At 31.1% G+C, this 13,271-nt stretch overlaps 2 protein-coding genes across 3 annotated transcripts in view; one reads left to right on the top strand and one right to left on the bottom strand.

Annotated features, from left to right (window-relative positions):
- Positions 1-570: 570 nt before the first annotated feature.
- LOC111625578 (protein/nucleic acid deglycase DJ-1-like) lies at positions 571-8,394 on the bottom strand. Its single transcript, XM_023368758.1, has 5 exons — positions 8,209-8,394; positions 5,715-5,876; positions 5,564-5,633; positions 2,638-2,724; positions 571-837 (listed from the first exon to the last, which is right to left on the bottom strand). Exons 1-5 carry the CDS (start codon positions 8,377-8,379, stop codon positions 677-679), a joined length of 651 nt encoding a protein of 216 aa, XP_023224526.1. The 5' UTR covers positions 8,380-8,394; the 3' UTR covers positions 571-676.
- A 718-nt stretch (positions 8,395-9,112) lies between these two features.
- LOC111625576 (inhibitor of growth protein 5-like) overlaps positions 9,113-13,271 on the top strand; it is a 16,356-nt gene continuing 12,197 nt past the window's right edge. Inside the window, exons 1-2 of one of the 2 annotated variants that reach the window (XM_023368756.1) lie at positions 9,113-9,131; positions 9,486-9,538. In XM_023368756.1, the coding sequence (XP_023224524.1) occupies positions 9,502-9,538 (37 nt within the window). In that variant the 5' untranslated portion in view covers positions 9,113-9,131; positions 9,486-9,501. Of the gene's footprint in view, positions 9,132-9,394; positions 9,539-13,271 lie in introns of those variants that run through there. The other variant, XM_023368755.1, reaches the window with a different exon arrangement.

Raw genomic sequence — 13,271 nt, 5'->3', positions numbered from 1 at the left:
AACTTTACGACTACACTATATTTTCCATTTGAAAAGTTACACAACTCATTGGTATCTTTTTTGGCTCTTTTCTGCTAATGAGATGCCAGTTGTAACTTTAATCCGACGTACGATACTGTAGTTCATGTCGCTCCACTAAGACTATCGTGTTTAACTATTTAGCCCACGCAACTGACTGTGGAGTACTTGACGTTATATAGTTTTAGGGGGTATGGGGGTTCACTCCACCCAGGCACTGAGGTACAAGTGATAGTGAGCACCAAAGCACACAACTACATGCAAAGCACATAGAATAAATAGGTAGTATACTGATACATGTTCGAAACTGATCTTTGGAAGCAAATATCTGGCAAATTGTTAACAATTCTGGAGGTGGTGCGAAACTCCTCATTCAGCGCTTTAATCTTACAATATCGGTTGGCATCCCATTAACAGAAAAGTACCGGTTTTTTGTATCTTAATATTTCTGTTAATAAACTAAGCAAAATAGCTGGAATGAAAATAAATTTATCAAATAACTTTCCATTACAAATTCTTGAATATTTATACTAAATATAGTATTTCAGTCAGTTAATGTACATTTTAAATTTATTCATATATTTTTGCATGTTTTCTTTTATTATTATTAGTTTTTTGGATAATCAAATATTCAAACTAAATATTGAATTCTTATATTTTACACTCTAACCAGCATTGGAGTAATCAATGAATTAGCCTTTTCCTTTCCCATTAATTTTTCTACAATCGTCAATGCAAACTCAAATGCAGTTCCTGGTCCTCTGCTAGTGATCAGCTGTCCATCTACCACAACCCTGTCTTCACTGTATTTATATTTATCTGAAATAAAAGAAAAAAATATATATATATATATATATANCGGCAGCTTCAATGCCTGTAGATATTGCTAAGACTCGGTTAGAAATTCTGTTAATTTATTTATTTTCTGCTTTAACACTGGATTAAATTATAATGAGTTGATTATAATTTTAGTTTTTAATAATAAAAAGTCCCTTTTTTTTTGTTATTTTAAAGTACATTTGTATTTTCTAGCATACAAAACATGAAGACTATTGATGGAAAACCTGAATATAGGGGTGCTATAGTAAGTGTAAATGATTCAAACTATTTCTATTTATTAATATTGTACAGTAATTGAGTAATATATAATCAAACAAAAAAGTATAACTCATGAGGATTAGTATAAGGAGTTTGGCGAATCAGACCTGGTGACATACGAGCCAGTTACGCAACAAATGCAGCCTGCTCTTGGCATCTCAAACTCATTGCATGCTTCTCACGAATTCTACTTCTGTTTGATCATTTTGTATAGCATGATCTTAAGCACAATTTGTTGCTTATTAATTAAGAAACATATTCTAATGTGAAATTTTCTACCAAACTGATGTTTATTTTGAACAAAATATCAAACACAATCATATTACTGGAGCAGAGACTCAAGAAATTGAATTAAGATACTAAATAATGATGTAATATGAATTGAATTATATGATGATATAATATAATTGAACATTTCAATTCTGTAAAGATTTACTTTACAGATTTCATTATATATATATATATACACATTTAACAAAACAAACCCTCCTTTAATAGTGTGTAAAATTTTGTGGACACAAATGTTTCAATCCACTTATTAGTCTTCTCGTAGATTAAAATGAAACAGGAATGCTAGTGTGAATAGCCCAGTAAACTAAACAATCTAGGGGAGGTAGGCTATGATAATGACATAGTGATAAATTTAAGAGAAACTTTCTCAACCAGAAGCTATCTTAGTACAAGGACGACATCGAGAGAAAAGGAGATAATAGAATATTATCATTATTTACCTAGTGTCTGATTCATGAACATCTCATAAGATATGACAATCTCTCTCCAATATTACGAAGTTACCAGAAACTAACAAAATTTTATATTCCACATTGGGTGCATTTACTTTTAGCTCCGATCTTGCACCAAGAGTGCTCAGCCCGTATACTTTTTGTTAGCTATTTGTGCCTCATCATTATCCTATCAGTGGTGGTTGATGCATTGTGCTCTTCTACATACTTTAAGGCAACTTTAATAAAAAAAAATATACATTAAAAACTGTACACGTTGCAGTATGGAAATGTAAGATTAGGAGACGTGTACAACATTTTCAAAAATTTTTGGTTGCCTTTGATCAGTCCAGATATGGAGGGTCAATGTGGGAGTGAGTATTGTATTTTAAGAGATACAATCGGAAATAATGACCAATTTGATTATCTATCAACAGAGCCAAATACTTGGCTACCACTTTTATCAGTACATTACCTTATAACAGCTATTAGATATTTCATATTTACAAGACTTCTTAGAATGTTTTTTTAAATACAAAACTTCTCATATCTGGTAATTTATAAAGAAAGCTACATGAGGTGTTTGTGAAACTGACTTCTAGACTGTAGTGGGACAATACTAGACACACTTCAACCCGAAAAGTCTATTATTCACTCCGCAAGAAATTACTTCAAAAGTCTGATCTTTTTAAAGAAAAATAGCAGACATTACCTACAAAATTTTACACATTGCTAAATATACTGTGTATTTCACATGTTCATAAATTGAACTGACTTAAATTCAATATTGTTCTATTACCTCCTTCTTTCATCTCTTCTTTTTTACTAGGATGTGAAGTTAACAACTTTCCAACAGTAATTCCATGGCTCTTCAAAGCTATGGGTGCTATAAAATAAAAAGAACTCCATTAAAACTCAGTACATTTTAAGCATACAAACACACTGCTGGATTAAGGCAGCTGAAAATTTTATAATTAAAGAAATATTTCAACTTTCTTAAAGCTATCATCAGCTATTTAATAATAAAACATTTACAAAATTTAGAAATACAAAAATATTTTTTTTTTTACACTGACATTTACCNTTTGGCTATTTCCCAAGCTGAAAATGCCACTAAAAGGAACCCGAATTTAGTCGAGAGAAGACATCGTGCAAAATCCGACGGAGCGGCTGATAGCCATTCCAAAAGATGCGTTCCAGCAGTGTTTCCAGCAATGGCAGGAACGCTGGGAGAAGTGTATATATTACCAAGGAGACTACTTTGAAGGGGATTAGGGTTTTGTACATCAAAGTCAATAAATTTATTTTTACCGACCAAAGGTCCGATACTTTTTGAACAGACCTTATATTGGTTTATCTTAGAAAAGTAAAATAATATATATTGACAATTATTGTTAAGAAATAAATCTTATTGCATATTCCAATTTATTTTTTGTAACAAACAAACACATCAAAAACACACCACAAAATATTAGTGAAAACGTTAGTGAAAGACGTACTGTCGAGTTACGCACCATTTTTAGTTTTGGGTTAGAAGTAAGTCTTATATTTTTTGTAACATTAAACAATTGTAAAATTCTGCATAAATTTATCAAATTTTATCTATTCTTAAAGTTGTATGCTTTTCAATTAATATTAAATAGAAAAGTATCTTTGTATCATATTTTCATTAACTTTGATTTTCCTAAAATTTCTTAAAAAGAATTTTCTGAGAAGAAAAAGGATTTGTTTTTAATAAAAGATTTTGAAATAGTATTTTTAATAATAAATGAGGAAAAAAAATCTTAATTTTGGTCATAATGATGATAAATGTGTCATTTACAATATCTTTATTTACAATGTAATTAGACATTCTTTTTACAAAATAGAGATAGTCATATTTCAATTTAGATCTTGATATTGTTAATTAGATTTATATCTATAAAATCATTTTACTGGCGTAAAAATAAATAGTAATTCAAAAGTCTTTCAAATACACAACTTTCTTCACTCATTATTATTGTCATGTTTTACTGAATCACTATTTGTTTTCAACTGTGATTATATATGCTGACAAAAGTTTTTAGTTAATTATCCCTTATACTGTATATAAAAGTTGTACTGAGAAATTTAAAGGATATCACTAACAAATATATTTTATATTTGAAGGTCTTGAATCAGTCATGCACATAATAAACACTCTGCAAAATAATATTTTTAAAATTTTTCTTTTCAATTACATATGAATAAAACATACACTGAAATGATAATAATTTTATATATATGTATATATAGTGATTTCATTGTTTGAATTGATGCTAAATTTCTTTTTACAAAGCATATCTTCATATAAAAGTATCACTCTTAAATTCATTTCATTCAACATTTAAAATTTTTCATTCTTTTATCATCATTTTTGGTCAATTTTGTAATTATACTACAGTTATTTAGTTTACTAGATTAATTTTAAATGAAAGACAAAGTACAATTTTTCTTAATGTAAACAACATCTTCAAACAAATACTTAGAAATAAATGATTGTTATCTCTTTTAAAGCTTTAAACAAAGCCTTTAAATTCCAGCACTTGAAATGAAAAATTTCAATCATGCTAACATTTTCAACTGTACTTAACTGTCATCATTTAGCTATACAATGAAATTGGAACACTTTTTTAAACATTAGCATGATTAAATTTTTCATTTAAAGTGCTGGAGTTTAAAAGTTTTGTTGTATTTCTTAATGCTTTTCCAGTTAAAAGTTGTTACTGTTTAAAGCTTCCCAATTACTTCCCTATATCAACTTTGTAATATAATTTTTTAATATGCAATCTATTTTTAATACCCAAAGTTTAAAACAATTGGGAACATTAATACTGATTTTGTTATGTTCTACGATTTGTTTACATACAATTATATTTTCCTTTCGGAATTTTGTATTTTCACCACTTTTTTACTAAGAAATATAACATTCATCTTTTCCTAATTTTAACAAATTAAGTGTATTACAAAAATATTTTTTTTTTTACACTGACATTTACCATTTTAAAATATTCTGTTGTATGTACAAATTCCAATATATATATGAGCCAAGTACAGATGGAACCCTGTACCTCTTGATTAGAGTGAAATTGTCTGATTTTCAGTGCTGTTTTTAGCTCGTCAAAGACATAAAAATCACGACATAAGGTCGCATGATGACCCAAGTGTTCTAAGTGTGTATGTAGAATCTTCATTTGTAATGTTTGCAGTGTTGTAAATTTTCAATAGAGAGGTTGCGGCCGACATTTTGAATGCGAAAATGTGTATGTCGGATGTTCAGCACTGCCTTCCTGTGAGCCTAGAAGTTTGACAATAGCGTTTGGAACGTCGAACATGTTCCTACTGATGTTCCGAATGCCATTGTCAAACTTCTAGGCTCACAGGAAGGCGGCGCTGAACGTCCAACGTACACGTTTTTGCATTGGAAACGTCGGCTGCAACCTCTCTAATAATCAGGGTGTTTACATGTAATATAAATGCATTCAATACATTTTATCATCATTGGCTGGTTATTGATCAACTCTGTATTCTATTTTCCAATATGTAACACTTCGTATTTTTAAATAAGTCATGATAGTTCAAGAAAGCTGGAAACATTTCTATAAGAATAAAATTTGCAGTTGCCATAACTCAGCAGTGCATTTGCTGTTTTAGATGCTTATACATACATTTTCATTGATATAATTATGAAAGTAGTGTAATTTTACCTGCACAAATTGCAGCAATGTATCTGCCAGCATCTTGCTGCTCTTTCAATAAAGATCCTACTTGATTACTCTGTTTCAAAAATATTTATGAAACTTACAAAAGTTTAGTCAAAATATAGATTCTAAAATCATTAGATATTTAGATAAAAACCTCTGCCAATTTCTCGGAACCTTTTAATCCACCCGGTAAAACAATGACATCGTAAGGCGAATCTCTTAACGCATCATTTAAACTCTTGTCGGGCATAACCACTACATCTCGGCTACATTTCACTGCTTGAGAACCATCCAAACCAGCAACAGTTACTTTTATCTAAGATAAAATTGAAAGAATTTACACTTTAAATACACAAATCATAAAGGTTTATTTAAGCATTTCTGAAATATTGATATTCAATATGAAGGATCATTCATATGTATAGTTTAAGTCGGAGGGAAATAACAAAAACTTCATTGTACACAATAGGGGGATCGAGGCATCATCTATGGGGACTTTTTCATGGTATTAGTGACAGAAAAACTGGTTCTTGTAAGTCTACTTACACTCATGTGAATATACTTATCAGTTAGAAAATATCTGTAGAGTTTTTTAAATAATTTCTTCAATGTCAGGGGTCCTAAACTGTTTATATGTAATCAAGGGGTGGTGTTTGCCATCATTGTATACAATAGGGAGAGAGGAGGTCAGCAGCAGCTCAAAAACTACACGCGTAAGTACTGGATGGTCCTCAGAAGCTGTAGAAAAACATTACGTAAAGTCTCTAGATAAAATAACAATGAAATAGAACAAATACTGTAATTTGAGAGAAGATTGAAAGAACATGCAATCTGTCTGACAAATATATATATAAATTCATACTGTGAAGCATATAAATTAATTTTTTTTTCATTTTTTTTTATTTGAATGCATCACTCACAAGTTTATAAAATATTTCTGATATATAGTTGAATTTTAGAAGCTTACCACTCTGCTACAATGTAGATAATTGTCAGAATAATAGAGGTTACTTTTAGGTCCATATCTGTATATTTACAAATACACAAATTATCTAAAAGTAACTTTACTAGAGTACTAAAAATTCATTAGAATTTTTTTTTCCATTGTTACAAAGACTACACATAATCCATCAATAAATATTTTTAAACAGTAATCATTTATCATACTTTACATAATTCTGTCATAGAATTTTATTCCTTCTTTATGTAAACCTCGTGTGTGATATCCTTTTATGTGTTCATTTTATTATTTATACAATCTGACGTCAAAAACTACAATTCAAAACAAGAATCGAGTTTATTTTATATAGAAATCAACTACAGAAAATAAACCAATATAGGGTGTTAAAAATCAATGTAAAAACAATCATTCTAATTTCAATAATCAGATAATTTTTATATGCAAATTCTGAAAGAAATGAAAGGTTTCATTAAACAGTTGTTAGCATACAAACCTTTGAATTTTGCATAAGTTTCCACTATTAACATATCTCTGTATACAGTATAATATATATATAAGATCAAGAATCAGAGTTAGAAGTTAATCAAATAGAATTGAATAACATTTTAAACATGTGAATGCTTAAAATTCACAAAACAGAACACTTTCTTCACATTTCATCTCTTTTCACACTTCAAGAACACAAGTCTTTTAACAGAGTTTACAACAGAAATGCTTTTTGATTAACTTTTCACTTTAACACTTGATCCTCGACTTGGTTTGACACGATAAAACATAAAACAATACTCGGGTGATTTCCCAAGGGAGAGGTGCCTACCAAAAAGGTTTTCTATGAAAAACTGGCCTCATTTAGATGCTAAACACGTCACGTAAACCTAAACGCCACGCGCCCAGCCTATCAGTAAGGTACGAAGCCGCAGCCAAGCAATCAGTGGTTTTATCCGCTCACCACTGGGGGCACTCGATCCCACATCGTGCATACGAATGTAAACAAAATGAGTCACACCAAAATAAAGTTCAAAGACGAGCAAAAATTATTGCAACACATCGTCACAATGTCCGACCGTAATTTTTAATCATATTTTTAATTTATTTAATTTAAAATATATGCTCTCCACCTCAAATTACTGTCCTACCCCGTATGTCGTCCTTATCCCGACAACACAGTCGTGCCGTCACCCATAAAACTCCATTCTGGGGCAAAAACTTGAATTGGAATCACGACATATGGTCTAGACCGGAAATTCATATATAGGTAATTGGGGCCTTTCCGTACAAGGCCTCAACTTTCGTCTATCTAATACCATTCTCCAGATCAAGAACGTAGACAGACAATAATGGGAATTTGTCTATAATTTTTGAGAAATGCAACCCAAAAACATGATAATTAGATATTAAACTCGGTATTTACACTTTAATTAATTCACATCTTTGACTCATAAAAGAGTGAATCATATCTTTAGAAAATCAATAAGCATTTAAAGTCCATATGTGCAACGTGTTAAATGTTTCTCTTATCATTTATTTTTGGTCATTTTTTAATCTCATTATGTCGATCTTTCCATTTATTACACGAGGGACTTGTATCATGCTTCTTAATTAATAAGAAAACGAAGGACATGTTTGGTGGTACGAGCATTACAGATGCAAGCAAGATAAGCTCCAACACACGTGACAGGCTACTTACACCACCCCTCCGCATAACATCAACAGAAATAACAGCTTCCATCTCCTCGGCTCCGTCTGCCAAGATCAACAACGCACTTTTCGACATTTTACGAAATGAAGCGTAACTCGACCTGCAACCTCTCTCGATCCACTTCAGGAGAATGTGACTGTTAACCTTCCGAAGCGCCATCTGTCAACCATATTATATTATACCAAACTTATTATTATTATTTTTTTAATAATTTCCTTATAAATAAATTGAATAATTAATAATTAATAATAATAATTATTATTATTATTTAGAAGCGTAATATATATATTAATATTAAATTATAAATTAGAATTCGCGCCACGAGGACAAACGGCAAAAGCGGAAATCGCAACTAGGAGAAACGGAAAATAACGAAAAACGTTCGTGATTTATTTGCGCAGTTGATTTTTTTTTCAATTAATTTAATTTTTTTTTCTTCTTCTTCTTTCTTCGAATTAATATTATGCGCACTCGGAGTTAATATATTGGTAATACATTAATAGATTAATCAGATTTCCATTTGCTTGAATCCGTGCTAAAATAATTTTAAATAGTTTTCGTTTAATTCCAGTTCGCAATTTCCCCCCAGTTATCGTGCGAGTTTCGCGTGTTTGCCGCTAGAGGCGCCTCAGTGTGTTAGTATTTTTTTAAAAAAAATCGATTCATTTACGTTTTTTGACAATTATGCAATTATAGATCTCTCTTTTTATTACTTTTTATTAAAAAATTAAGTTTACTTTTATTTTCGAAATGTATCATTAACGTATTTTAACTTCCAATCCGGATTTGAATATTATTCTGATACGCTCTAACCTTCTTGTCCGAAAAAATGTTAGAAATTTTATTTTTATATTTACACCGCCCAAAAAAGTATTGCAAACGTACAGGATTAAAACGAAGAGATAGAAAATGTAAATTTTTTATTATTATTATTAAAATAACTGATTTTACTAGTTTTATGTGGTCGCATTTCTTTACGCAGCGACAGTGTAGCGAAATGACGTCACGAACAGTATTAGCCAATTAGAAACCAGTTTAGGTGTGTTCGCTGTAAAGCGTTTCTCGAGCGCTGCATAAAGTAACGCGGGGATGCTTAACTTCCGAAGCGCCATCTGTCACATATGTTATTATTATTTTTATTTTAAATTTTCTTATAGATAAATTAAAAACGTATAATTAATTAATACTATTACTCGTACACCTAATGTAAATATTAATACGTAATTATAAATATTCCTGTCGTTAATTTTATATAAATATTGTAGCAGACGTAAAATAATCATGGCGACGGCTGTATATTTGGAACATTATTTGGACAGTAAGTTGATGTTTTTGACGATATTATTTCTATCAAATATTCTTTTTTGTGTTATTTATAATGATATAAAACTCGTATAATTTAATTTGAGATATATAATGCCTTATGTCAATGAATTGGGGCTATGAACTGTTCATATTATATCACATACACATAAAACAAAATGGAGGTAAAAATTTAAAATGTACAGTACACTGCAACCAATCACAATCAAATGATTGAAATCACGTGATTAAATTCTCATAAATTATAATACAGTCGACCCCGCTATAACACTGTTGATTATTCCGTTTTATATGAATTCCATGTTGTACGAGTCACTCAGATTTTACAAATACGTGTGCTGGACTGTGAACAGCTCACGTATTTGTAAAATCTAAGTGACTCGTACAACATGGAATTCATATAAAACGGAATAATCAACAGTGTTATAGGAGGGTCGACTGTAAATCATTACCAACATTTAATATTCGACATTAGCTATTTAATATGAAACTTTAACATGTAATTTCAATAATAATAATATACAGTACAGTCTTTGCCAATTTGACCACGATTATGGGTACATATATGCTTCCGAATGGGATGGTTGGAACCTTACTGGAACTGTAGACCGTACCCGAAAAAGTCAAAGAAACCGTACCTCTAAGCGCGATACGGCTCCACCTCAAAATCTGCATGCAATTGGGGATTGTGTTGGTAAGACCGTCGTATTTAACTGTTTGGCTTGCGTGATTATGCCGGCTTCGTGGGCCACTTGACTGTTCGTGGAGTACTTGATGGTATATGGTTTTAGGGTATGTTCAGACTTGCTGCCAAGTGAGTGCCGAGGTGTTTACTATTGCTCTCATGGCTGTGCGGCGTCGGTCGAGGCAAGCGACGACGAGCCTTGATTGACGGAGAGTATGGGGAACGAGCAGTAATACTGATTTGTGGTAAAAACTGAATGGTACTTTCCGGTTAGCAGGGTGACAGTCAATTGATGCGATCCAACTTGAATGAATTAGGTTGATAATTGGTTCAGAGAGGATTTCCCAAATTGGAAGTTTAGTTACCATACATAGTACTTGCTGCCCATATGACCTGATGTTATATAATCTTGAGGCAAATACTTGCACCCCGTGTGAGGGGAGGCGCAAGCGTAGCGAGCCAGCAAACCATTTGTGAACGACTGATTCATTTGAAGTTACTCACCCATTTGGGAAATTTTCTCTGAACCAGTTATCAACCCAATACACGCAAATTAGATCGCATCGATTGACTGGCACCCTGCTAACCGATAAGTACCAACTGAACTTTGGAGGCAAATATCTTGTGAAAGTGTGCATTTACGGGTCTGTTTCATTGACTTTTTTGCTCGTACAGGGGTCTATGATTCTGGAGTTGCAAATACCTCATTCAGAGTTTTCATCTTACCCAATTACATGACATTCTTCTCACCTCTGCTCATCTGTGCACTTCCATTTTTGTGAAAATGTTATCATATCACACATCCTGCTTTCCTGTTGTATGTCAGTGTTGTATTATTTATCTGCCTATCTCCAAAATAATCAGTATTGAAGGGTGTCACCCTTTAATACTGGTCACATTATCACCGTTATGCAGGTTTTAGACTTATAATCTCTTGATAATCTGAGCCATGTTTGGCATTGCAGAATTCTTGCTAAGTCTAATTATGATACGATGCTGAACTCATTTCTAACTGCTACTTGATTCCGCCCTCTGCTAAAATTCTAACTAGTTTGGTTGGCTTGTTTTGTCCATGCTAACTTCTACTAGTGACATCATTAGACTACAATTTGAAAAAGTTGTAGACCTATAAATTCCCACTGTCGTCCGTCCATCCGTCTCGAGCAGCATTAGATATATGAAAGATGAAACCAGATACAGAAACCTTTGAGGCAGGAGACCCCGATTAACTATATACAAACTTCCGGTGCAAACCGGGAGTTACGTTATTTCAATTAAAAAATTTTCCCCCAAAACGTGTTAGATAGATGACCGGCATGACACTATTGTTAAAGGAAAGTTATGATATACAGAGGAAAGCCACTACTGAGTTCATGTGAAGAACATATATTTTAAATTAAATAAATTAAAAATATGATTTAAAAATTTGCAACCAAGCACTGTGACAATGTCTTGTTGAACTATTCAAGATGGCTGTTTCTGCTGGACTATATATATTTTTTTTTTATAAGGATCATAAAATGATTATAATTATGGTAATTTATTTTATCATACAATTATGATGATTATGGCATTTACTATTTTTGTACATGACAGTCTAGCTTGCTAACTTGGCACATTGTTGAAGGATACTTGGAACACTTCTTTGTTCCTCTCTCCAAGCAAATCATATTTCTTACTTAGCATTCTGTATTACTGAACACAGCCCTGGCAAGCCTCTGTGCAAAGAATAGCTGGGGTTAGTAAGGCTATAGTATATACAGTATTAAACACGAAAAATTAATAATCGTAGTTTTTACATTATACAATGTTTATAACAGTATTGACAAGATTAGAATAATGTTTAGTTTACTAAACACTTTATCAAAATACTCATTTTTTCTAGCCAGAAAATAAAAAGATTAATGTTTTTGGAATGTTTGTCATTTCAATTTGTCTGTTAAACCATAATTGAGTTTTCAGACAGAGTATAAGGACAAGCACAAGGACCGAAAATTTTAATAGTAACAATAATAAAGCAAAATAATTATGGTAATCAAAAAGAAGACAAAACAGATAAAATGAACTATATAAAAACCAGATAAAATCATTAAAATATAAATTAAAAATTAGGAATATTTAATTTACACATTTTATTTTAGTCTCATACTACACTTTCATTATGAAAAGAACTTCAATAATTTATTTATTTACTGATTTTAAAGGTAATTCCATAGGCAAGAAGTACCTCTCCTCGATTAACAATGTAACATCCCTTTAAAATTACATAAAAGACACAAATAACGAAAGTATTTTAGGTTGGAACATAAAAAACACGGGTATTACTACAATATAATGAATACACAAAGGATAAAATAAAATACATGGTAAATTTACAAGAATACTATGTACAGAAATTAAAAATCTATAATAAAACTAAAAATAAATATCTGAAAAGGATATTAAAAATATCCGACACCTTAATTTAAAAAATGAAACAGTCACTTTGATCTTTTCGATGGTCCTTTATTATTAATAGAAGAGATAATTAAATTACAGTATGTGAATTTCAAACTGTTTTAATTTAAAGTTCCTCTTCAGTAGTACAAGAAAAAAGATACAATATAAACTCACTTGACTTGAATTGACATTACAAATTGTGAGAGAACTGTGATACAACTTAGTCATGCATTGCAATGAATAAATAGAAATACATAATCTAAAAATACATAGTTTTAAAATAGGATTTAAAATGTAAATTGCTTATAATAATAATAATAATAATGGAGTTTGGCCTAGACAAATGCAAAAAACTTCACATAGAAAAAGGAATCCTGAAGAAAGAAGATTTTGCACTTGGAAATGGAGACGTTATTGAATCCATGGAAGAGGGCGAGTTCTACAAGTACTTAGGATTTCAACAGGCCAAACTAACAGAACATACACAAATAAAGCAACGATTAATTAAAGAATACCAAAGTAGGTTAAACGCTATACTTAGAACACAGTTAAATGCAAAACACACAGTTAAAGCAATAAACACATATGTCATCCCAGTACTCAC

This window comes from Centruroides sculpturatus, unplaced genomic scaffold, assembly GCF_000671375.1.
Source record: "Centruroides sculpturatus isolate CEXI.00-Female unplaced genomic scaffold, Cexi_2.0 scaffold389, whole genome shotgun sequence".
Taxonomy (NCBI): Eukaryota; Metazoa; Arthropoda; class Arachnida; order Scorpiones; family Buthidae; genus Centruroides; species Centruroides sculpturatus.
Note: the sequence above shows the minus strand (reverse complement) of the source record. Positions and strands in the feature narration are given on the sequence as shown.

What these genes read in the sequence shown, in the direction of transcription:
- LOC111625578 (XM_023368758.1), bottom strand. Translation starts at nt 8,379, where the DNA reads ATGGCGCTTCGGAAGGTTAACAGTCACATTCTCCTGAAGTGGATCGAG. An exon ending in ATGTTATGCGGAGGGGTGGT is followed by an intron (nt 5,877 to 8,208) that starts GTAAGTAGCCTG and finishes ATTTTATCTTAG; the next exon opens with ATAAAAGTAACTGTTGCTGG. An exon ending in GTTCCGAGAAATTGGCAGAG is followed by an intron (nt 5,634 to 5,714) that starts GTTTTTATCTAA and finishes TTTTTGAAACAG; the next exon opens with AGTAATCAAGTAGGATCTTT.